The 26,256-nt window shown below is 48.8% G+C and overlaps 1 protein-coding gene across 1 annotated transcript in view; it reads right to left on the bottom strand.

Moving 5' to 3' along the window:
- The window catches only part of LOC119394945 (Down syndrome cell adhesion molecule homolog), a 123,617-nt gene that overhangs the window by 9,298 nt on the left and 88,063 nt on the right, over positions 1 to 26,256 (bottom strand). The window contains 8 exon segments of the mRNA XM_049416025.1: positions 3,568 to 3,739; positions 10,313 to 10,384; positions 21,183 to 21,258; positions 21,350 to 21,450; positions 21,517 to 21,659; positions 22,094 to 22,309; positions 22,809 to 22,958; positions 24,800 to 25,046. Of these exon segments, the coding sequence (XP_049271982.1) occupies positions 3,568 to 3,739; positions 10,313 to 10,384; positions 21,183 to 21,258; positions 21,350 to 21,450; positions 21,517 to 21,659; positions 22,094 to 22,309; positions 22,809 to 22,958; positions 24,800 to 25,046 (1,177 nt within the window).

Raw genomic sequence — 26,256 nt, 5'->3', positions numbered from 1 at the left:
GGGGGAGGGGGCGAAACTCAGTCCCGAAGCAGTTGGCCACTGTGTGCACTGGTCCGTTGTGATGCAGGGTCTTTCTGCGGTTTGTGTTAGCTCTCTATGGCTGAGCCTCCGATAGCGTGAATGAGGACAGAGTAGTGATGCAGAACTATCGATGGTACTATCGATACTACCGATAGCGGAGTCACTATCGAACTATTGATGGTGAAAAATACTATCGATAGCGCTATCGATAGTATAAAATCAACAGGGCGAACTCATTGCAGCATAAACTTGGTTCCCTGCGCGCGTGGTACACAGTGAAGCCAGAGGAGCAGGCTGAAGGGCAAGAAAGTTGATATGCTTGTGTTCTTCACGAGAGTGCTTCGCTGACATGTGATCATAATGTCAGCTGTTCAGCTGTAGCGGAAAGGAAGCTGTTACATGTGGTGGAACCGCGCGGCTTCAAATTTATATTGCATTTTATTATTCCAAAAAAAAATTATCAGGAACTAAGTTTGTTAATCGTAAGGTATAACTGGTTGCTTTTGAATATGAATTTATTATTGGACATATTCTGCCATTTTCACTGCGGGTATAATTTATTTCTCTCGCCAAAAATTGCTCATAAGTTAAGCGAAGCTGATAGTAGGCTATCGCAAATATTTTGGCAATGTGGCCAGCCAGCAACATCATCATTATTCGCACCACTATGGAGTTTGTCACGTGGCTCTGAGGGCCAAGAATGCTGCAGAAAGACTGGGAAATACGAAGCGCTTTATTTCGGTGAACTTGTGCGCAGAAAATCGAAACTCAACATACAAGCGATACACGCTGCACACTGATAGCAGCGAGAACAGTCGCCGGCCGTCAAATAATCTGATGATCGGTGGAACGCTTCGTATTTTATGCATCAGTCATCGAACCTTCCAGCGTTATCGCTGGTGCTCGCGTAAGCTCTCGAATAAACTTGACTATTCCCGTCCAGCGCGTAATCTTAACAAAATGATCTCAAACAATCGCGAAGCTTCTCAAACATTGCGGCGTGGTCTGCGCCAAAAGCTCCGAACAGTGTTTGTTGGTGAAACCCGAATACATCAAAACAAAGCAATAAACACGCGTGCCAGTAATATCGCTAGTAATATTACTGATGGTACTACCGACTGGACTATCGATAGTTTGTCGATAGTAGTACTATCGATAGTTTATTTACGCTACCGATAGTTTAAAAAAAAACTATCGATACTATCGATAGTCAATTTACCGATAGTTCTGCATCACTAGGACAGAGCCGTTTGTTTTCAACTGCCACACAAAACATTTAAGAAAAAAGCGAAACAAACTCTACCAAAATCCAAACACTGAAGAAAAGGTGCCCTTCACACGATAACACACTCAGAATAACAACACAAACACAAGTTCTAAACGCTACAGTTCGGACGCGGCTGAGCGGCGGAGCGGTAAAGATTATGAATTCAGTCTTACTAAAACGTGGAGGCTTCGACTTGTGCAGAGGGCGGGCTGGTGACGTAGATTGCTGACGTAGAGGTGACGCAGCAACGGTGGTTGCTGGGGTAACCTGACTAGGCGACGCCATGCGAGGCTCGAGCCCTTCACCCAACTGCCGCTATTTTGCCTGTCTGCACCGTAATCAGCAGGCCTTGTTGAACTCACGAACCGTTGGGGTTCGCACTCCCTGGAAGGCGTGTACCGGAGGCCCTGGCCGGATGAAGTCCTGAAGGCTCGGGTCCGCAACGCGACTGCCCATCTTCAGCGCGCGGCTGCGGCCTTCTCTTTGTCTCGTTATCTTTGAACTCCCCACTCTTCTCTCCACCAAGCTTCTCTCGCCTTCAGCCACACTTGTTTCGGCCTGATTGGTTATGCAGGAGCTTCGTGATCAATAGCTATTGGGTTCCGTTTGCTTTATTTTTTCATTGTTGCGCCGCGCACTGTCGCGCGCGACGCTCTTCCATGTCGTCGTCGTTTGCGCAACACCGCCGATGCACCCTTTTTTTTTTCGTGTCGCGCACATTTCAAACCCGCACTCAACTCAGAACGTGCACCACTCTTATCACACTCGTCCATATGAAGACGAGAGCCTTATATGCCTCAGTAATTGCGAACTTTGACCGTCGGTGTCTCGCGACCTGCGGCGTTAGAGACGAGGAGTGCAAAAAATCATCGTGACGTCGCAGATAGCAAACATTTTTGACGTCATGATGACGTAACAAATTCTGCCGTGACGTCATGTGATGAAACGCCACAAGACGCCTTTGTAGCGCCTTCCTTTGGGCGGTGAAGAAAACTGGAGAGCGCGCGACCTCAAGAGAAGAAAATAAAGACGGCGCTTCGCAGTGGCACATGAAGCCACGGCTCGTGTTCCCTGGAGGCGTCGAATCTTGTTCAGCCGTCTCCTTCCTTCGCTCCTGTGGCATACGCCTACACCTTCATCACATGACATCGTAGCTTGGTCAAAGGTGGGCTTATCACGGAGGCAGTGAAAACCAGGTGAAGTGCCTCCAATCCTGGAGGCAGTGCCAAACCCCGTTAGGTGCACATAAAAATTCTGGAGTAGAAGCTCTCGCAAAGCCTTGCCATCAAAAGTGAAGCCAGCTTTTGCACACCAAAGATCTCGATAACATGCTCTTTTCTGGTGGTACCTACTTAGAGATCAAATGGCTCTCATAAGTAAGTGTAATTACGTTAATGGTAAAATAAAAAATTGTTCTTGCCAAGAAAAGTAACCCATCGAGAGGAGTATCACCGATTCATATCCAATAAAATTTGTCATTAGAAGATTACTAACGAAAACCGGTAACACAAGAATACACTTGGAGCAGTACCTGACCCGTAAAAGTTGCCCTAATAAAGTCGTCTAGCGTGCGAGGAAAATTCCTTTCCGTCGACAAACGCCGATGGTTTACACTGCCCCTACTAAGATGACGGCCGCAGCCGCCACTCCAGCCATTCCATAAGATTTTTTTAAACATCATTCAGCCATGGGTGCACAAAGTTTTCGGAGGGTGGCGGGGCATGATAAGTACATCTAAGGAGCCTACCCGACCAGCCGTTTATGCAGGCTCCCCAATACGACTTAGAAGAAAAAGAAGATGGCTCTCGCCGTTGAGTCGTCTTAGGTGAATGCACATGGTAGCCTGTGATTTTTGATTAGATGCGAAGCATCTTATGGCGGAGTTCAATCCGGTGGTGGTGGTGGTGGTGTGCGGCGTGACCACCCTTACTGCGCATGCGCAACCCCCTCTCCACAAACCTACTTTACACAAACCTCCACTCCACTCCTCTCCCCCTTTCCCGTCCCCGTTTCTATCTCTCCACCTCCCCACTCTCTTCTCCCCCTTTCCCCCTCTCCCCTCCCTTCTTCCTTCCCCTCTCCCTCTCCACTCCCCCTCTGAATTGCGGGCTCGACATGCCGAAACGCTGCTTTGCATCGCCTCATGGTCCCCTTTAGCGGGAGATGGTGTGATTTCTTTCCTTCTGTACGTTTCGCCGACTTGTCCAAAGGTACACTCTCGTAAGGAGATACAGTGTGGTAGAAAATAATATAATAAAAATTTACAGACGACTTCTCACCCCGTACTTCCGGACTTTGGGTGATGATGCGCGTGGCCGGTCCCTCACCGGCGCCCGTGGACGCGGTCACCCAGAACTCGTAGCGCTGCCCCGTGCGCAAGCCGCGGGTCTCGTGCCAGAACTGGGATGACGGCACGGACACCGGTCGCGCCGGCACACCGCCTGAGACCTGCTGTGCATGGATTGAAACATAGGACACGTGATCGTTACGCTTTTACGTGAAGTTGTTAAGATGAAAGATATTTTATCTTTAATTACAGAGTTCATGCCCGTCAATAACATTAACATATCAAACGCCCACATATTTCTTACCTTCTACTTTAACTACACCATTACACATACCTCGCATAAGGAGTAACTACGGATCACATTTATTATCTTCTATTGCATCATAACTTTAGAACACTTTACCTTGTACCATCGCAGCATCCACATCAATTCATTTGTATAAACAATGTGTTCGCGATCACCTGCAAAACGTACAGCAGTAATACTTGAAATCATAAATGTTATTCCGACTTGTTTGTATTCATATGTATTTATTCCCTATCGAAAATTCTCATATGACACATATGCCTCGTATTCAATAATCTCGTATGAACACATATAAATAATATGTGTTCTCGTATGACCATACGAGATTATTGGATATGTATCATACGTGTAATATGAGATTTTTCGATAGGGTTGTATTGCTATATTTCTATTATATGTATTTATTGTATTTCGTTGCACTTGTACGTGCTTAATATTTGCTCTGTAGCTCAGCAGTAACTACTACTGTTAAAAAACGGACCCCTGCAACTGCCCTTGAAGGGGCGCTGGGGTGCTACCTGTAAAATAATATTAACCCGCCATTACATGTATATTACACAATAAAAACTGACTGATTGATTGATTGATTGATTGATTGATTGTTGATTGATTGATTGTAAAAAGTGGCCAAAAATGTGCATTATTGACGTCGTTGTGGAACCCCTGAACTAAGTTCGCTTAGTTCACACTTGCCCTCTCCTCCTCCGCCTTTGTGGTTGTGGGAGAGTGTAAATGCGCTAAAATAGGGAGCTGCTGCCTTGCAGATGACGAGACCACTTGTCGAAACGTTGCCTTCATTGACATGCCCTGTTCAAGAATATTCATCTCTTCAGGTCTCCATCTTCTCATGAACTTCTAAAGGTAGTTACTCAACTTTTTGAACGCTAATACTAAAGCTCTGGCAACAATCGCAGGGATCATGCAGTATAGCATAAAGTAAATAAAAGAAAAACAATTAGGCCTTCAACTCGTCGTCTTCGTCGTCAGTGCAGACCGCCTTGAGATCGACAATGACACGTCGAGCCACTCAAACTATCGCAGTTCGTAGCCCAAAGCGCTTTTTAAAAAGTTGTCGTTTCCGACCCACTCTGGAAGCTCTGCCGGCATCGCTAGCTTAGCGGCTGCCATGGCGGTGCACTAAGCGGACCGTGGAAGAACCCGACGCCCACTGCTGGGGGATCTCGGCCAATCTCGGCGCATTCATCCCCGGGGGAGTCGCGCAATCCCATTGAGGCTGAAATTTCGAACACGACAGTTACATTCTCTGTATCGTGACTCCAGGGCGAGATAAGATCCATTTCCAAGTTTGCTTTACCACCGCGTACGGGCGCAGAAAGCGCATCGAGCGAGCGAGCAGAATGTCTAGAAAAAAAAAAAGAAAATGGGAAAGGAACACGAGTCTTTTCATTCGAGTTCACTTGTCGCGTCTTCCATCCTTCTCTTGCCGTTTCCAGCACGCAATGCGCTCCCTTCTCAGATCTGAGTTCTCGCTAGCTCGCCGTTTACAAATTCATTGTCGGGAATTACTTGCTTTTTTTTTTTATTTTCGCAATATGACGCCTCACTATCGAGCTCAAGCCAGTGAAAAGCTTTGTCGATTATTTCTGCCTCTTCAGCTTCTCTATAGTATTTCGTGGACAAGTGGTTTATGCTTGGAACTTGGCGTAATATAGGGAGCTTTATAGAGTAGTTGTCGCGAGTTCCAGCAAAGATGCGTAGTTGAGAAGAAGGAAAGAAACTTGAAGAGCTTCGGCACGGGACTAGACTGGCGGTAATTTATCTAAGTCCTTTCTTTTAAGAAAGAAAGAACGGGTCTGCAAGGCCACCCGTGAGTCTTCGACATAGAACACATAAGCCGGCGCAAGTTGCGACCGCTTGCTGTAAGCCTGTACGTAGTTTTGATGCAGCTTACGAGAAGTGGTCCCGGCCACGCCTCTTACTGACCAAACTTCGCTTGATCTCTCTTTTTCTTACAAGATTTCGACCTTAAAGCTTCAAGCTCATTGATTATTTGTCAGAGGGCTAGAAATAGAAGCAATTGAGTGGCGAATCTGCTTGGTGCTATAAAAAATAAAAAAAATCAATAGAAAATGCCCCATCAGGCCAAGTTCGCTATCGCGCGGTCGCGCCTTCTCTGAGCTCCATATGTAAGCTGCCATAGATCATTCTCAGAAACCGGGGGCAAATGGATATGTGGACCACAGCTTGAAGGCGTGTCTCGCTCGTATCATATATTGAGTCACAATAGTTAATTTTGTTGTAACGAAGCACGCAATAAGTAATTTATTTCGTTGCAATAGATAAAACCAACTTTGATTTAGCACTGAGAACGTCTGCTTCAATGTACATTTTAAGAAAACGTAAGAAATAGCATCACCATCATCATCAGCCTGTCTATGCCCACTGCAGGGCAAAGGCCTCTCCCTAGTTCCGCCAGTCAATCCGGTCCTGTGCTTTCTGCTGCCACGTTGTACCTACAAACTTCTTAATCTCATCTACCCACCTAATTTTCTGTCTCCCCCTCACGCGTTTGCCATCTCTTGGAATCCAGTCAGTTACCCTTATTGACCACCAATTATCCTGCCGACGTCTGCAGGCTGCCGGCCTGCCCGGCCCATATCCATTTCTTCTTCTTGATTTCAACTATGATATTCTTAACCCCCGTTTGTTCCCTGACCCACTCTGCTCTCTTCCTGTCTCTTAAGGTTACACCTTAAGGTTGCACCTAAGGTATATAACAGCTGCATCTTACCGGTACTTACCTACATAGCAGAAACCTGGAGACTTACAAAGAGGGTTCAACTTAAATTGAGGACGACGCAGCGAGCGATGGAAAGAAATAGCGAGTGGCCGCTAATGTTGAAAGAGAGACGAGAAGGTCAGCGATAACTCTGCGACAATTAGTCGTCTGTTTCTTGCTCAAGCCGTTTGCTTATGCTCTGCAGGTGAGTAAATCTTTGTTCTAGAACGCTATGCAGGTGAATGGAATCGGTTTATGATGGCTCTGTTTTAGAGGAGCTTTATTTGTTCGGCCATTCAAATTTTCAAGGCCTAGCTTCGCTCAACGCCAGCCAACACAAGGGACGCAGATACATACAGCCGTTCTCATGAGAACCCAGCTTTCTTCAGCCAACGCGCACATCTGGTGGAGGCGCATTTCCCTTTGGGTATTATTTTGAGAAACTCTATATGCGCCCCTACGTAGCTGCACAAATTTGTTGATACTGTGGCTGATAATGGTGATAAATCATAGCTGCCGCTTTTTAATGTGTGCGCCTTTACACCATCCACTCGCTGCGCACATGTTGTGAAGCCTGGCGTGATTCTACGCTTCTGTCGTGAAATGTTGCATCTGTTAATGCGACACCTCAACCGAAATGACGCCATAGGACTTTTTTTTTAGTTCTTAGTTCTTACTATTATTATTTTCATTTATATTTTTTGCGAAGTAGTTTTAAGCACTGGCATCGCTCAGTGGTACAACATTTGACTGCCACGCAGAATGTCCGGTTAGAGTTTACTGAAACAGGGGAGTGCTCGGAACGGCCGCAGCGTAAATGTACAGAAAGTGAAGCCCAAACAGGGTCAATCCGCCTGTGGCGCTGCGATGGGTAGTCTACAATGTGTCGTCATGTAAGGGTTGCGCGCGGCTCCGCCAAAGTGGTGCAGGGTTAGATTGCCCGCTTCCCACTAAAAAGGCCCGAGTTCAAATCGCAGCTGTTGATGGTAGGTTTTTATTCTTAGTGAAACCTTTTATAGCTGTATTGGTTTTCTTTTGTCTCTTAAAACTAGCTTCTGTTGCTACGCGTTGCTACAAAAAGTGACGTAAACTGTGAAATCCCGTTTCGAGTGTCGTATTCGCAAAAATCTGGGAGGCCATACTTTACGTTTTCGTTCAATCCCGAGCGGTGGCACTGCAAATAACTACGCTCACTGTCAAATTTCTTTTATTTTACTTCACCTTTTACGTTACATTTTGAAGCAACGCGTAACAACATCAGCTAGTTTTAAGAAACAAAGGAAAACCAATACAGCTATAAAATTGACACTAAGAATAAAAACCCACCATCTACAGCTGCGATTCGAACCCGAGCCTTTTGAGTGGCAAGCGAGCGTTCTACCCCTGCACCACTTCGGCGGAGCCGCGCGCAACTCCTAAACGACGACACATTGCAGACTACCGATCGCAGCGCCGCAAGCGGATTCACCCTGTTTGGGCTTCTCTTTTCTCAACTCGTTCCGAGCACTCCCCTGTTCCAGTACACTCTAGCCTGCGTTCGATTGCAACTTAAACCTCTGATTTTTATTTGGATTACATCGCGATTTTTCGCTCGCAGCCGGCGCCGACACCGAAATCTCTGCAACACAGACCCTTTAACGCGACAGCGTTAAAGTAATGCAAGGTATGATCCAAATATTAACACGAGGAGACGGATAGTGAGTTTATTCGGCCGTTGACCGTGGCATGACTCTGCACGCGAAATTAACTGCTCCGCGGGTACCCAACTCGACTGCGGAATTTTCGCATGTGGCGTGCTCGGTGAAACTTCGCTACGCGTAGTGCTCATGCGGTGCCGGTTCAGCAATCCGCCACGTCTTATGAAACTTGCTTTGTGGAGCGCCAAAAGCTATCGATCACACCAGACGCAATTTGCTACGTGCTACGTCATTGGACCGTTGCCATGGTAATACTCTGCGCAAGTGATAACGACGTGTGCTCTGCTGCATCGATGAAAGCCGCGATAGGCTTCACGCGCATCGTGTTTTAAACTTTTCGGCGCTCACAAGACGTATCGGTGTCGGCGCTTCGCTGCTGCTCGCACCGCTGTCTTGGGTTCAAGCACACCAAGGTTCAGCTTCGGCTCGGTAAGACTGCTTTCTCTTTGAAACCAGTTAATGCCTATCCGATGTGCCGTCGTCCCATAGCTCAGACCTCTCACCTGAACTCTAAAAATATGTGGTGACAGTAAGTCGCATGGCAGCCCGGTGCGTGATAGGGTCAGTTAGTTCATTGGAGGCGCTCTTTGTCGCTTTAGAAACTCGACTTGCCTCTTTTAAGGCTACAGCCTTAGATGCGTCATCGCACACAAAAAAATTCACATCATCTCGCCCTAAGGGCAACCATGGTAAGATGCGAAAGCATCGCGGTGGTTGCCCATCGAGTTTTTGTTTGTCTTATGTGACTTATGAGACGGTGGTTGTCAAGGCGTTTGAATTACCGCTTGCCGACGCTCTTTACGTTCGGCTTCCCGAGCCTTCCTCTGCTCCGAGGCGGTGGCGCTGACGCTGCAACTAGCGCCGACGTTGACGTTGTAAATGGCGTTTCGCACACCGTTGCACATAGAGTGAATGACGGAAGCACAGCGAACGCGCGCTTCCGCAGCCTCGCAGCTTCGAGAGTCGCTTGCCGGCGTTACTGTTTACGTTCAGCTTCGCGAGAGCCCATAGCGCCATTCCGAAGGAGTGCAACGGGAGGGAGCGCGTGCCGCATCATACTATATGAGCGCACAGCTGTGGCGGAGAGAGAGAAGCGGGAGAGAAGAAACAAAGCGGAGGCATTGCTCACGCCACCTCCTCCGCCCCACTTCCATGTGCTCACGCGAGGAGAGGGGGGAGAGTTGGCGCATGCGCAATATGGGTGCGGAGGACGCAGAACGGACACTGCCCCGAGCATAAGTTGCTTTCGCATCTAAAACCATGCTGGCCGAGAAATTATGTACCGTGTAACGGGAGAGCCGGAAGCTGTCCTGGTGAAGCATAAATTGTAGAAGTAACAGTACCATTGCGGATGCCATTCATACACCGCCAATGGAGCCAAAATACATTGGCGCTGCCAACATGTGTTATACTGAAAAGCCTCCAACAATACTCCGGTCACATTCCAGATTATGACTTCGTATATTTTGTAAGCTGTTATGCGACATTACCAGAATTGACAGTAAATATAGTTCGTTAGTCTTCCTTCATATTCTTTATGCTGTCACCTCCGAATGCAAAAGAATTGTAGCAAAAGTTGAAAAAATTTGTTAATCATATTAAAACCTTACCTACTCACAGATACCAGAAACAGTTGCGTGAAGTTTTTGCCTTATTTCCGCGAAAGATTTCACGCAGAATATCCGTTGAGAGTTGTGTAAGTGGTGGGTAAGCATAAAGTTTTAGTGAAGGAAAGTTTAATGTTGTGGCTTTACCTGAAACATTGTTGTGGGGTGGCGCCTGCACGCCATGGCCACTCAAAGAAAAATAACAGAGAGAATATATTTAGGAGAATCTCGAATTCATGCGTTTAGAGCTCTGTTCTCACGAACTTCACAGTCATAGTCTTCCCTAGAACTTTGGTGTAGGGCGGACGGGGAGAACTTTATCCCAAGAGAGGAGGATGGTGTGGTGGAGGCAGCAGAGGCGCCTTTGCAGCGTAGGTCTCCTCTACCCTCTTGACCCAATCCAGGATCTGGTCCTTGACCTCGGGCGCCGAGCTGCACATGGCAGCCTCCCACTCATCCTACTAGTAATATAAGAAATATGGTGGTGAGTTCTGAGTGCACACCCAAATGATATAATTCAGATTGGCTCTTTGATGGCAGCAAATGCATAAGGGGGAGGGTTATATCACAGAGTTTATAAGATGGTGGAAATTCGGTTGGGAACGTACGGGCGTGTAACTGGTGTGGCATCGCCATTGCGTCTTGCGTTTTCTTTCTAGCGTTCCTCAGCGTCTGGAAAGTCCCATGAATGCCCCGCACACCACGACCGCCGAAACGCGTGTCTGGCATTTATTTTTGCAAAGTGGGAATTTTCCTGATGTGCACAATCCTCTACGCCCGCTTTTGCACCTTCGCCCAGCGGTGCTTTTATTCCTCAGTATTTTTTATACTCAGCGCTAGCAGACAAGGAAGTAAGAGACGACACCGCAGTGCGCTAACTTCAACAACATTATTTCTATGAAAGATCAACCTATTTATCCATGCACAATGGCGCCACATCCGCCCAAACACTTGCTGACTAGAAAGGCTGTCTCCTTATCTAACCGGTCCATTGATGGGGCACTAACACACGTGTCACTAGTGCGAGAGTTGGCTTGGACTTCAATAATCTCTCACACGTCTTTATCTTCGCGCTTCTCCAGAACAGTGCATGAATCCTACATTCGTGCGCAACCACACTCCAAACAATGCGCGCATAAATTGGCGTAATTTTTCTTGTTCATTACGCTTTACATCTGTTGACGTAGTCGATCCCTAAGACATAATTGCCGTCTGACCTACATACTTATTTCCACAGGAGTTCAGTTGGAGTGCGCTTGCGCACAAATGTAGGATTCATGCAATGTTGCTTTTGCACTTTTGCACTTACGTAAAGCATAGCTTTTGCACTTTACAGTAAAGCCATCAATATTAAGGTATTTCGAATAGTGGCCATTCTCTGCTTATGGTAAACAAGATATCTTAGTAAACCTTTCTACTGTGTGGAAATTTCTAGAACATTTAGCGGCTGAGGCAGCGTGATGGATTGACAGGTCGACACGTTTGGCTCCCACGCACTATCACAAACCTCCGGCGGAAGTTCAGCAAAAAAAATATCCAAATACTGATATGAGCCGTTTATGAAACACTAGTGTTGTCGAATTGATCCAGGGTCCCTAACCGCGACGATTTAAGAAAGACAAAAAAATGACTATTTACATAGTTAGACAGAAATTTGGTCAGTCGTGCGACCTTAAGTAGTCATTCTTGCAAGAACGTTTTCTTTCCTGAGGCTGGCGAAAAATGGCCTGCAAGGTAAGCTTAATAAGGCGCAAGCCTTAGGTCTCTATGTTTGAAAAAAATCACAGCATATCCACGTGGTGAATGATGATGAGTGGGGCCAAGCTCCGGAGGATATCATCGGTAAACCGTTAATCTTCTGTGTAACGCCCCATCAATCGTCATATAAAGGGTGAGAAGCACTGTGTGTATATTACAAACATCAAAGATTTATTTTTCTTAATTAAATGATGCTTGGCTTGCGTTGTCCCTTCATTATCACGGCTTTATGGTCCGTGAAATGAAGGGGTAGCGGTTCCTGCATGGGTTGCAATTGGAAATTTGAAAATACCAGGTCTATACGCGTCCCTCGGATGGTCGTTGGTTTCATATGATCAAAGAACGTGCACGTGAGAGCATATTTGGCTGCCATATGTTGTATTAACCGCTCATTGTTCTTTTCGGTAATATCGACATTCAGGTCACCAACTAAAACAAATGGTATATTCTTGTACTTGTCATAATTACACGATGCCGTGTCAATGAATGTCTTGATATTCCCACTCGACAAATTGGGTGCAAGGTACATGGTCATGATGATGCATCCATCAAAATCGATGGCAGCATATTCACCGTGGTGGCTCTGTGTCGTTGGTAGTAGTTTCAGATTTTGTGCCTTTTCTGTTTGTTTGACGTATACGGCCACACCACCTGCAGGACGCTCTGCATCATCGATGCACACAACTGGAACGTATCGTTTGTATACGGTCTTTTGGCATTCCACGTCTCGGTAAGATAGAGAACGTCCACCGTAGTAAGTATGGGGTCCCGTTCCACATCGTCTACAAGCTTGACATAAAACCAGCTAGGCTTACATGGTAGGTGGGAAGCTACAGAAGGTAACAACAAGTAAAGGAAACATAAGAGAACGGCTATCTTTTGCCAAGACTTTCGACCACTGCAAAGTTAACGGCTATCTCGTGGGTGGGTCTCTGTAGCCTTGTCTTCCAGCGAATGGAAAAGCGCGCTAAGAGGAAGCCTCATGGCGTTACTTCTGAAATGTTGTCTTCGGGCGTCGTTGAAAACACGAGACGTAGTGAAGAAGAAAGAATGCCACACAGGCGAACACGCACGAGAGTCTCGCTCGTCAACGTCGTCTTCTTCTTCTACTGCATACCAGAACGGGCGCTTCTCACGAAGTAGAGCTGGCTACTACAAGCAAACGAACAAACGGAGGATGGACAGACCCACGGCATAAGGAGCTTCGCCCCTAAAATGTTTCTCGGCGGCGACAGCGTGCGGCGTCGGCGGCGTCGACGCGAGTGATGCAAAAAATCATCACTTGAAGACATCATCATTTAACGTCTTCATGACGTCACAGATCGCAAAAGGTTGACTTCATCATGACGTCACATAACGTGACGTGACATGATGGCGTCATCACACCACATCGTCGCCTTGCACTACCTTCGTGATCGGCGCACCGATCGCGGAGGCAGTGCAAAACCATGTGAGGTGCAGAAAGCTTCCAATGCCTCTAATCTTTGAGGCGGTGCAAAACCACTTTAGGTGCAGAAAGCTTTCGGTGGGGGCAGGGCTTAAGGCAGGGGGGGGGGGCAGGGGTGCCTGGCGCCCTCTCCTTTTTTATGGAGGGGCACGCCCCCCCCCCCCCCATTTGGCAGGTCAGCTCTAGCTCTGCAGCACCCATTTGACAGGCGCTGGAGCCTATTTTTTTAACCTGTACTTATTTGTGATGGGAAATTAGAACTCCCCAATTTTCCGAAAAATGATTTCATCGCAATTAGTCGGTTGAGGTGGCTTCAGCAAAACACACAAAAAACACGTATGGGCGTAGAGCTGAATGCAGTTCCCCGAGACGCTGCACACCACAGGTTACCACCCTGTTCGAATAAGCTCCTTGGCGCAGCATACTGTTTCACGAGGCACCTGAACGTGGAGCTACCTCATCGTGAATCCGTGAAGGTTGAATTTGGTTTGAGTAGGTTGGCAGTCAATTTTGATTCCTTTAGTTGTGCATTACAAGCCTGGTATGATGCCAAGGACTCATGCATTTTGCCTACTTTTTTATGCGAGTAGGTGTGAAAGAACAATTGCGCTGTTGTGCATGGGGTTCTCAATGTAGTGAGTCAACTAATGTATGTGCAGCGTTGCAGCTAGAGTTATCTGCTTTCAGCTCATATATCTTTGTGGTATAAGGCCAAGTGTCGGAAAAAGTTTTAAAAAGCGACAAGCACTAGAGACCATTGTCTACATTATAAAGCCAACCTTTTTGGCACATATGAGCATTATAAAGCAAGTCCTATTTTTTCTTAATTTTTCATAATTGAAATTTTTATTAAAAAACGTGCCTTATACACGAACGTTCCTAACTGAAATTCCTCTCAATAAAAAACCTAATTTTTTCTTGGGACATAAAAGACAGTGCAATGAACCAAAACAAATGAGATCAGATGAATATTAAATACATATTGATGAAATGACCGAGTACTATATTGTCACGTGGTCGTGACGTCGACGAAGACAGCAGTCAGCGTTTGCAGGATGAAACTGTTTATTTGGCCGAACTTGTGGCCGGAAAATGAGAACTCGAACTACAGCAATACACGCTGTACAAAGATAGCGGCGAACAGGGCGTCGTCCGTCGATCAACTGACAAGCGGTCAAGCGCGTCGGCTTTTATACAGGCGCTATCGAACTTTCCAGCAATATCGCTGGTGGCGGCATTATCTCTAGACAAAGCTGGAACATTCGCGTGCGGGTCGCAATCTTAACAAAACGATCTACTACAATCGTGAAGCTTTTCGAACATTGCTTCGCGGACAGCGTCGAGCGTTGATAACCGTCCCTGCCGGTCAAACCCGAATACATCAAAACAAGACAAGAAGTGGGCGTGGCATTGCCCCCCTCTGAAAAAGCATCGTCCCGATGCTTGTGAACGAGCATAGAAGGGAAAAAAAAGAACAAGTGCATACACAAATAAATTACAATAACAAAGCAAAAAAAAGAAAAAAAATAGGGTCCCCAGGTTCGCTAACGCGCAAAAAACGGCTTAAGACGCACGACATGGACGACTTCAGGTCGTGCGCGGCGTCGCTGGGAGTTCGTAATGCCGTCCGGGATGACCTCGTAGTCAAGGGTGCCGAGGCGTCGAAGAACCTTGTATGGCCCGAAGTATCGCCGAAGGAGTTTTTCGCTAAGCCCACGTCGGCGTATCGGCGTCCAGACCCAAACACGGTCGCCGGGCTGGTATTCCACGAAGCGTCGTCGAAGATTGTAGCGACGGCTGTCGGTGTGCTGCTGGGTCTTGATGCGCTGGCGGGCGAGCTGTCGAGCTTCTTCGGCACGTTGTAAGTAAGCCGCGGCATCGAGATTTTCTTCGTCGGTGACGTTGGGTAGCATGGCGTCGAGTGTCGTCGCCGGGTTCCTTCCGTAGACCAACTTGTACGGCGTCATCTGCGTCGTTTCTTGGACGGCCGTGTTGTATGCGAAGGTCACATATGGAAGGATAGCATCCCACGTCTTGTGCTCAACGTCGACGTACATGGCCAGCATGTCGGCGATGGTCTTATTTAGACGCTCTGTGAGGCCATTGGTCTGTGGGTGGTAGGCGGTGGTGCGGCGGTGGCTCGTCTCGCTGTATTTGAAGATCGCCTGAGTTAGGTCCGCAGTAAAGGCGGTACCTCTGTCTGTTATGAGGGCCTCTGGGGCCCCATGACGCAAGACGATGTGCTCCACGAAGAACTTGGCTACCTCGGCGGCACTGCCTTTGGGCAAGGCCTTTGTCTCGGCGTAACGGGTGAGGTAGTCAGTTGCTACGACGATCCACTTGTTGCCGGAAGTCGACGTCGGGAACGGCCCCAGTAGGTCCATCCCGATTTGCTGGAACGGCCGGTGAGGTGGTTCGATTGGCTGCAGAAGTCCCGCTGGCCTAGTCGGCGGTGTCTTCCGTCGCTGGCAATCTCGGCAAGTCTTAACGTAGTGGGCGACGTCGGCAGGAAGGCGTGGCCAGTAGTATTTTTCCTGTATCCTCGCGAGCGTGCGGGAAAAGCCGAGGTGGCCAGCCGTCGGGTCGTCGTGCAGGGCCTGCAGAACCTCTGGTCGCAGTGCCGAAGGAACAACGATGAGGTAGTCGGCCCGGGCCGGAGAGAAGTTCTTCTTTACGAGGACGTCGTTTTTCAAGAGAAATGACGCCAATCCCCGCCTGAATATTTTTGGAACAACGGCGGTACTGCCCTTGAGGTATTCCACAAGGCCCCTGAGTTCCGGGTCGGCTTGCTGTCGTTCAGCGAAGTCGTCGGCATATATGGTTCCCAAGAAGCAGTCATCATCGTGGTCGTCCTGCGGCGGTGCGTCGACGGGGGCACGAGACAAGCAGTCGGCGTCGGAGTGCTTTCTTCCGGACTTGTAAGCGACGGTAATGTCGAATTCTTGAAGTCTTAGGCTCCACCGCGCGAGGCGACCTGAAGGGTCCTTCAAGTTGGCTAGCCAACACAAGGCGTGGTGGTCGCTCACAACTTTGAAGGGTCGGCCGTAGATGTAGGGGCGAAACTTCGATGTAGCCCAGATGATGGCCAGGCACTCCTTTTCTGTTGTGGAATAGTTGATTTCTGCCTTTGATAGCGACCGGCTAGCATAACTGATGACCCTTTCCAATCCGTCGGTCTTCTGCACAAGGACGGCGCCGAGTCCTACGCTGCTTGCGTCGGTGTGGATTTCCGTATCGGCCTGCTCGTCGAAATGCGCAAGTATCGGAGGCGTCTGCAGGCGTCGTTTCAATTCTTGAAATGCCTGAACTTGCGACGTTTCCCACCTGAATTCGACGTCGGCCTTCGTGAGTTGCGTCAGTGGCTCGGCGATCCGTGAAAATTCCTTGACGAAACGTCTGTAATAGGCGCACAAGCCGAGAAAACGGCGTACGGCCTTCTTGTCGGTGGGCGTCGGGAAGTCAGCGATGGCAGCTGTTTTCCGCGGGTCCGGGCGAACACCATCCTTGCTGATCACATGACCCAAGAACAAGAGCTCCTCGTACGCGAAGCGGCACTTTTCAGGCTTCAAAGTGAGTCCGGAGGTCTTGATTGCTTGAAGTACAGCTTCAAGGCGCCGAAGGTGTTCGTCGAAGTTTGAGGAAAACACAACGACGTCATCCATGTACACGAGACAAGTCTGCCACTTCAAGCCGGCCAGTACTGTATCCATAACCCGTTGAAAAGTCGCAGGTGCCGAGCAAAGACCAAAAGGCATGACCTTGAACTCAAACAGGCCGTCTGGCGTTATAAAGGCAGTCTTTTCTCGGTCTCTCTCGTCGACTTCTATTTGCCAGTAACCGGTCTTGAGGTCCATCGACGAAAAGTACTTTGCGTTGTGTAATCGATCCAGGGTGTCGTCTATCCGGGGAAGGGGATACACGTCCTTCTTCGTGACTTTGTTCAGGCGACGATAATCGACGCAAAAACGGAGAGTCCCATCCTTCTTTTTCACTAGCACCACGGGGGATGCCCACGGACTCTTCGACGGCTGGATGATGTCGTCGCGTAGCATTTCGTCCACCTGTTTCTTCACGGCCTCCCGTTCCCGTGTCGAAACCCGGTAGGGACTCTGACGGAGTGGTCGAGCATTTTCTTCTGTTATAATGCGGTGCTTAGTAAGGGGCGTTTGTCGGACCCGCGATGACGACGAGAAACAGTCCTTGTTTTTCTGCAGAAGGCATCGAAGCTGTTGCTGTTGGCGAGCGGGAAGACTTGGGTTTACGTCGAAGGGTGGCTCAGGTGTTGGGGTAGTCGTCGTAGCTTCGTCGTGATCTGAAAAGGCAAACGCATCGCTGACGGCCAAGATTTCTTCGATGTATGCAATCGTCGTGCCCCTGCTCAGGTGTCTGTATTCTTGGCTGAAGTTCGTTAGCATCACGCTTCCTTTTCCTTCATGCAACCGAGCAATGCCCCTTGCAACGCAAATGTCGCGGTCTAGTAGCAAACGCTGATCGCTCTCGATGACACCTTCGATGTCTTCAGCTTTTTCGGTGCTGACGGGAATTATGATGCTGGAGCGAGGCGGGATGGTAACTTGATCCTCGAGCACGTTCAGGGCATGGTGACATGGATTCGTATCCGGCGGTGTCGTTTTGCCGACGATAGGGTTATCGACTTGGTTCTTAAGTCAATGACGGCGCCATGATGGTTTAAGAAATCCATGCCAAGTATGACGTCCCTGGAGCAGTGTTGCAAGATTACGAAACTCGCAGGATACGTGCGATTATTGATCGTAACTCTTGCTGTGCAGACTCCAGACGGCGTTATTAGATGGCCTCCAGCGGTACGGATTTCGGGGCCTTCCCAAGCAGTCTTAACTTTCTTCAACTTCGTGGCGAAAGGCCCACTGATGACGCAATAGTCGGCTCCAGTGTCGACGAGAGCGGTGACGTTGTGGCCGTCAATGAGAACGTCGAGGTCGCTAGTTCGTCGTCTTGCGTTTCAATTGGGTCGCGGCGTCGGGTCACGGCTGCGTCGGTTTGTTCCGGTGCTTCGACGTGGCATCGTCAGTTCTTCCTCAGGCCGTGAAGTTTCGACGTCAGGGCTTCGTTCGTCTTGCGGCGTGTTCTTTAGATTTCGTTGCGGCGTCGTCGTCGGCGGCGGAGGATCTTCGGTAGTTCGTCGTACAGCAACCGCACCTCCATCGGTTGCTGCCCTTAGTTTTCCGGATACGGGCTAGGTGACCGGCCCCGGTTTGGGCCAGTGTACTGCCGGCGGTGCGGAGACATGTAGCGGCCGGGCGACGGCGAGCGGGAAGGTCGTCGTTCTTGCCAGTGTGTTCCGGTGAGGTAGTCGTCGATGTCCCGATGCCGTTCGCCTGGTTGCGGGCGCGGCGCGTTGACGGCGAATCCTCGAAGGCCCATCTGTCGGTACTGGCGGCGGCGGTATGTGTGGCCGGCTTCCCCGCAATCATAGCAGAGCGGTCGGTTGTCAGGGGCACGCCAAACGTCGGTCTTTCGAGGGGCGCATGGTTTTCCTGTCGGCGGGCGGTATGGCGTCGGTGGTGGTGGCGGCGGTGACTGACGTCGGAACTGCTGCGGCGGCGCGGCGTCTTGACGCGGGCGAGGAGGGGCGGCGTTGCGTCGGGCTGCAGCAGCATAGCTCATGGCTTGCGGCTGAGGCAGTGGCGGTTCAAGGTTGCCCAGGGACTGTTGGATTTCTGATCCAACGACGTCTGCGATCAAGTCCACTTGAGGCTGCGCCGAAGGTAAGAGCTTGCGAAGCTCCTCCCGCACGATCGCTCTGATCGTTTCACGCAGGTCGTCGGAGCCGAGGGCATGAACAGCTGGGCTGTCTTGAATCAATCGGCGATTATATTGGCGGTTACGCATTTCCAGCGTCTTCTCAATCGTGGTTGCCTCTGAGACGAATTCTTGGACCGTCGAGGGTGGGTTCCGTATCAGCCCAGCGAAGAGCTCTTGCCTTACCCCTCGCATGAGGAAGCGGACTTTCTTGTCCTCGGGCATGGCAGCGTCAGCGTGGCGAAACAGTCGGGTCATTTCCTCTGCGAAGATGGCCACGCTTTCGTTTGGTAGTTGCACCCGTGTCTCCAGCAAGGCTGCGGCCCTTTCTTTTCTGACGACGCTTGCAAACGTCTGCAGGAAAGCGCTCCGAAAGGCGTCCCAAGTTCGAAGAGTGGACTCCCGGTTCTCGAACCAGGTCCTTGCCGCGTCTTCAAGGTAAAAGTAAACGTGCCGCAGCTTGTCCTCGGAGTCCCAGTTGTTAAATTTTGAGACCCTTTCGAAAGTCTCGAGCCAGGTGTCCGGGTCTTCGAATGACGACCCACGGAAGGTTGGCGGCTCCTTGGGCTGCCGGAGTAGGATCGGCGCAGGCTGCACGGGGTCGGTCATCGTCGCTGCGGTGGGTGTTGGGACCTTGGGCTGCCTCGTTTGTTCGGGAAGGAGCCCGTGCTCTGGCTGCAGTCTCTTCTGCCTGCGGCTTGCTCGACGATCCGGGTTTTCTTTGCTGTCGTCCTCCTCGCGGCTTGGGCTTGGGTCAGCGCTTCGCGGGGGCGTCCGGATCATGGAAGAAGCAGCACCTCCACCAGATGTCACGTGGTCGTGACGTCGACGAAGACAGCAGTCAGCGTTTGCAGGATGAAACTGTTTATTTGGCCGAACTTGTGGCCGGAAAATGAGAACTCGAACTACAGCAATACACGCTGTACAAAGATAGCGGCGAACAGGGCGTCGTCCGTCGATCAACTGACAAGCGGTCAAGCGCGTCGGCTTTTATACAGGCGCTATCGAACTTTCCAGCAATATCGCTGGTGGCGGCATTATCTCTAGACAAAGCTGGAACATTCGCGTGCGGGTCGCAATCTTAACAAAACGATCTACTACAATCGTGAAGCTTCTCGAACATTGCTTCGCGGACAGCGTCGAGCGTTGATAACCGTCCCTGCTGGTCAAACCCGAATACATCAAAACAAGACAAGAAGTGGGCGTGGCAATATACTAACACTAGGGGGACCTTCGTCTAACAGGCAGCCATATTAAATCTTTTGGCACGATTTTCCTTATTAAAATTCATTGCACACCTACTAATGTGATAAGGAAGTGTGCTATATTTTAAAGAAAAATCTTTTGAACAAAAAACGTTATTACTGTTCCCTTACGGAAAAACTCCAAAAATATAAGTTCTGAGAAAATCAACAAAAAAGATTTCAAACATTTGCACCGCTTACACAAGGTGATCAGGAGCGCTAAAATTCTCAATATTTATAGTTAGTTCCATGCTGGACCTTGCTCTCGTCTGCCTTTGCTCAAGCGGCACCTCGCCATTTTTTTTTTCTAGCTCGCTCTGCAGCATCAGTGCTGTGACGGGATGCTTTGGCGATGCGGTGCCAATCAATTGTGAGGCAAGCTTTTCCAGTGTAGAGGCCATAGTCGATAAGCCAATTTGCTTCAAAATATCAAACGTGCTTCTTTTGCCATTATTGAAATGACACGCAGTGTCATGCAAAGCGAATTTGATGAATGACAGGCACATAGGTATTCCTCGAGCTTAAAGAACATATTTGACCTTAAAGAGCACTACAAAATTTTTTTGCTTGCTAATAATTGTTTTGTTATTAGGATTATTTCACTACACTACTAAATATTTACTTTAGGCAACAAATGGGATTTATAAAGTTCGGGGGCGTCTTAACAAATCCCCATTGTCTTATTTGCAATAAAGAAAGTCTGACGTATACCATTTTCCAAGCTCCAAGGAAAGCTCTCGAGATACAAAAAATACACGAGACCAGCGCAGGTATATATATATATATATATATATATATATATATATATATATATATATATATATATATATATATATATATCGGTCGCCGACCTAACCCCCCCCCCCCTTCACTGAAGGGCGAATTTAAGCCCTGGGTGGGGGGCGGGGCAGCTTCAGTCTCTCGACTGAACGACAAGAATATAAGACGGCTTTCGCCCTCGAGTCGTCTTGGGCGAATGCACAGGGGTCCCTGCGAGCTTTTTGGTCACCCGCCGTGGTAGCTTACCAGGTAAGCTGTCGCGCTGTTAAGCTCGAAGACGCGCATTCGCTTCCCGGCGACGATGGCCGCATTCAGGTGGGAACTAAAGGCAAGAACACGCGCGCACTTAGATTCAGGTGCAAGTTAAAGAACCGCAGGTGGATAAAAATCCGTTCTCCCCCACAACGGCGTACCTTGTAATTATGTCGTGGTCTTGATACGTAACACCCCGTAAACTCATTGCCCTCCTTTTGTCCAAGATCTTCCCCAAGATCTCCCGGCGTGCACAGAGCTGCTGCGGACGCAGAACAAAAGCTGCGCGTAATATGTGGCTACATGGGCGTTAAGTGAGTGCTCTGACCTGGTAGGGCGCGTGGGCATGCACCCGGCTGTACACAGCGTACCGCTGGAGAACGCCATTTGCCTTGCGTGGTGGAAGCCAGCTGATCAGAATGGTGTCCGGTGCCAGAACCAGGGCCTTGACGTCCGCGGGTGCCTCCGGCACTGCACCAATTAGCGGCCAGTCAAAGTCCAGGTAATAATAATTACCTAAACAACAAGCACAACAACAACAACAGAATTGCAGTACAAAGTCATTTTTCAGAAACCAACACTGGTTATTTGGAACCGACAAGCTCAAAGCCTCACTGCTGATGAGGTAAACGCAGCAAATAGACAAGAGACGCAGGAAAGGAATACTAAGAAGAGCGCTTAACTTAGTACTCATTTTCAGCGTCTGTAGTGTTTTTGTTGCTCTAGTTATTGTAAAAGCAGTACTGCAGTTTAACAGTTCATTCTTGATAACCTCACGATCTACGTTAAGATCATATCGCGCGACTTGTACAGATAAATGGGTAAGAATGTTCAAATCCGCTATCACAATAGCAAAATGTTCGATTAATACACTGAAGCTTTTTTACGACACACTCTTGCCACACCTAATGCGCTCGCAATCTTACCGTCCTCGGGTGTGCTGCAGTGTACTGGCTCGCTGAATGCTCCCGTGCCGGCGCCAGTGCGAGCGCCTACGCGGACGCTGTAGTTGCGGAAAGGCTCTACGCCGCCCAGCACTACCGACGTGACTTCAGAAGACACATCGCGCTCGGTCCATGCAGGCCTCGCCTGGGATGGCGCCGTCTCGACTTGTTCCGATCCTGTCACAGCGAACAGGGTAAGCGTGCAACGAAAGAGGGGAAGGCCCATTTGAACCTCGTTTCTTCCAGGTCTTCCTCTTTTTTTTTTCAAGAAGGAGAGCGAGAACAGTGGTAAGACAGGTGGATTAACCGCACTACGAATGTTGCTAAGCGTGAATATTTTGCTTTTCATCATAATAGAACTCTTCACTTGGGCATGTACTCTTTTCACCTCAAATTCCATGCGGTTTTATTTTCAAACTTCCTCATTGTTCGGTGTTTTCGTGGCTCTTGATTGTGTTAGGACAGTGGCATATTTTAAAAATTCGTTTAAAACTGCCAGAGAATGTTGCGGTGGCCTTCAGGACTGTTTTTGCGGTTATTTCTGTGCGCAGAAATGCTAACGTTTCACATAACAGGGTGAACTCAAACCTTTAGCCGTGGTAATCAAAATAAATAGCAGCCTGCAATGACAACAGGTGTGAGTTAATACTCGCAGTGATATGCGCAAAATTCTCACCATAAAAACTATGGTCAATCATCTTGTAGAGGACGCGGTAGCCCTTGTGGAGGCCGTCCAAACTCTTCTCGTGCAGCACTGCCCATGAGACTCGTAGGCTCGTGGCCGAACTGGCCGAGCAATGGACGCCCGACGGGGCCACCTGAGGCACTGAGCATAAGGAAAGAACAGTGAAGAATAGACAGTCAAATTGACATTGACGTAATTTGGCTTTTCCATAAGCGCTGAGAAAGGGATGCCACGTCGATACTAACATTCCATATAGAATTCATCTTCGATTATAGACAGCCAATGTTAAGCTGACTGACGGCCAGACATGCTACTCCATATACTGGATGGAAGACGCGATAAAAAATGGACGTGAAAACCCGCACGTGGGACTAACAATAAATATAACCTAAGAAGCTTGCTTGCCAATTAGCTAAGCAGGAGAGCTGTAGGCGTTTAGAGGCCTCAAATATCCACCTAGGGCGCCTGCCACGATAGCGTTTAAGGAGGGTGACGTCAGACACGCTGGGGTGCATCCGTGCTTGGCGCAATGTACGCGAAAATTGCTTCCAATACCAGTTTTTTAAAGAATTAGCATGTTCTGGCAACCGATCATTGATGCACCACCCAGTCTGTCCCACATACACCCTTCCGTAAGAGCATCAAATCTCATAAACTACGCAAGTCGCACATTTGGTGAAGGGCTTTGTGTGATGCTTGGAACACATTGAACTTCCTTTTCCGTTTTCATTCACGAGCCGACACATGCGACCCAGTTTGGAGGGCGCCGAAAACACTACGTGAACCCCCGCTCGTCTAGCTGCCTTCTTGATACGATGTGATACCCCGTGGGCATAGGGAATGACCGCGACATTGCGGATGGGTTCCCTCTCTTTTTCAGCACCATGCCCATGCACCTCCGTCAGTAGCATTGCGACCTACGATATGAACAGATGACGTGGGGAACCGGCAGCTGTCAGTCTCTCAATTTGGCCTGAAAGCTGGGCTCAACCAGGTGTGCGCATGAACGAAATAATGCATTTCGCATGGCGCACAAGGCAATGCCTCTTTTTACCATCTTTAAATGAAACGACCCAAAGGGCAACAGGCTCTTCCTTGAGCGGGACGAATATTCCCAAACAAACTTGGTCAGGTCGGAAATGAAGCACAAGGTCAAGAAACCGTATACTGTCATTCGAGGAGAGTTTATCGGTGAGCGTCAATGAAATCAGGGTTTGTTCAAACACCCTGATGATGCCTTGTGCATGCACGAAATCATCCAGGTACCAGAATACGCGAACCACTTTTGAGCCGTCTCAGTGCTCAGATAGTCCACGGTCACACTGTGCCAACAGGAGGTCACTGAGAACTGGTGAGATGCAGGAGCCGACACATATGCCTGTTTTTTTTTTAAACCTAGTAGGCACATTCGTACGCCACGAGGGAAGAGTGCAGATACAACTGCAGCAACTCGAGAAACGCACCCATATTGGTGCCGCATGAGTTCTGGAACCGCACTTCACCGATCTCTTCAACAGATTCCTCAACAGCATCTAAAAGTTTCTCGTGTTGAAGGGAGTCGTAGAGGTCCTTCGCGTCCGCGCACAGGGCGACCACGTCTCGCTGGCTCAAACGTTCTAAGAATGCGGAGACTTACGCCGGGCTTCTCACCAGGAAAGGGTCCTTCACTGGTGGGATGTGCGCAAATACGCTTGGGTGCGATGTCTATAAAACTCCATTTTGAGCACATGCTTTCCTTGCGCTTTTTCTTTTTGCCCCGACAACATGCACTGATGTAATTATTATTATTATTATTATTATAATTATTATTATTATTATTATTATTATTATTATTATTATTGTTGTTGTTGCTGTTGTTGTTGTTATTATTACAGCTACCACTACTACTATTACTACTACTACTACTACTACTACTACTACTACTACTATCATTATCGAAACTCCGTATCATCTTGCTCCAGGTGCCACACTAGTGCGCTCACCGTCTTCCGCGGTGTAGACGACGACCTCGTCCGAACGCGGTCCGGCGCCCACGGCGTTGTATGCTTGTACCAGGACGCTGTACTGGGTGAACTTGCGCAGATTGTTGAGAACGCACTCGCCGGGCGCTTCGTCCCCCTGTCCCCTGTTCTCGACGGTCTTGTAGAGGTGCAGATCGCTCGAATTGTGAAGCTTGTAGCCCACGTAGTAGCCCCGGATGCTGCCGTGACGAAGTTCGGGGACCGGAGGCTGCAGGCGGCGCTTTCACTGTTAACTGTTCCGAATGATGTTACCACTTAGATGTTTTACACGGATGCACATATTTGGTTGTTCTGCGCTGTCTACGACATGCAACAAAACGATGATTGGGTATACAATATAGGAGGTGTTGATAAAACACAAAAAAAGACAAGGTACACTACATGCACGGCTAGCGCGCAGAATGTCTGTAGAGAAGCTGCCGCGTTTATTTATAAGTTAGACGCTTTGTTGGGAATTCCAAGAACAAGCATTCACTCCTTCATTGGGAATAACATTCTAAAGCGAATAAGTCATTCGCAGGTATACTTTGAGGGAACATTTCTGTTCGTTTATATGAAGCAAATGCGCCAACGTAAATAATTTTTGCGTTCAAGTTATGTTTCTCCATAAGATGGTCGATAAATGAACTTGTAAAACTAGACGAAAAGGCGTGTTTTTGAAGTCAATGATGATCAAGTTGAATGTAAAACCAAACTTTGCCTTTGAAAAAAAAATAATTCGCAATATTATTTAGAGGAAGTTTTGTCAGCACAATGGTCGTCAGATATATTGCCACGCCCACTTCTTGTCTTGTTTTGATGTATTCGGGTTTGACCGGCAGGGACGGTTATCAACGCTCGACGCTGTCCGCGAAGCATTGTTCGAGAAGCTTCACGTCTATAGTAGACCGTTCTGTTAAGATTGCGCCCCGCACGCGAATGTTCCAGCTTTGTCTAGAGATAACGCCGCCACCAGCGATATTGCTGGAAAGTTCGATACCGCCTGTATAAAAGCCGACGCGATTGACCGCTTGTCAGTTGATCGACGGACGACGCCCTGTTCGCCGCTATCATTGTACAGCGTGTATTGCTGTAGCTCTAGTTCTCATTTTCCGGCCACAAGTTCGGCCAAATAAACAGTTTCATCCTGCAAACGCCGACTGCTGTCTTCGTCGACGTCACGACCACGTGACATCTGGTGGAGGTGCTGCTTCTTCCATGATCCGGACGCCCCCGCGAAGCGCTGACCCAAGTCCAAGCCGCGAGGAGGACGACAGCAAAGAATACCCGGATCGTCGAACAAGCCGCAGGCAGAAGGGACTGCAGCCAGAGCACGGGCTCCTTCCCGAACAAACCAGGCAGCCCAAGGTCCCAACACCGACCGCAGCGACGATGACCGACCCCGTGCAGCCTGCGCCGATACTTCTCCGGCAGCCCAA

This window comes from Rhipicephalus sanguineus, chromosome 5, assembly GCF_013339695.2.
Source record: "Rhipicephalus sanguineus isolate Rsan-2018 chromosome 5, BIME_Rsan_1.4, whole genome shotgun sequence".
In the NCBI taxonomy this organism is placed as follows: Eukaryota; Metazoa; Arthropoda; class Arachnida; order Ixodida; family Ixodidae; genus Rhipicephalus; species Rhipicephalus sanguineus.
The sequence above is the reverse complement of the archived record's forward strand: the minus strand, read 5'-3'. Positions and strand labels throughout refer to the sequence as shown.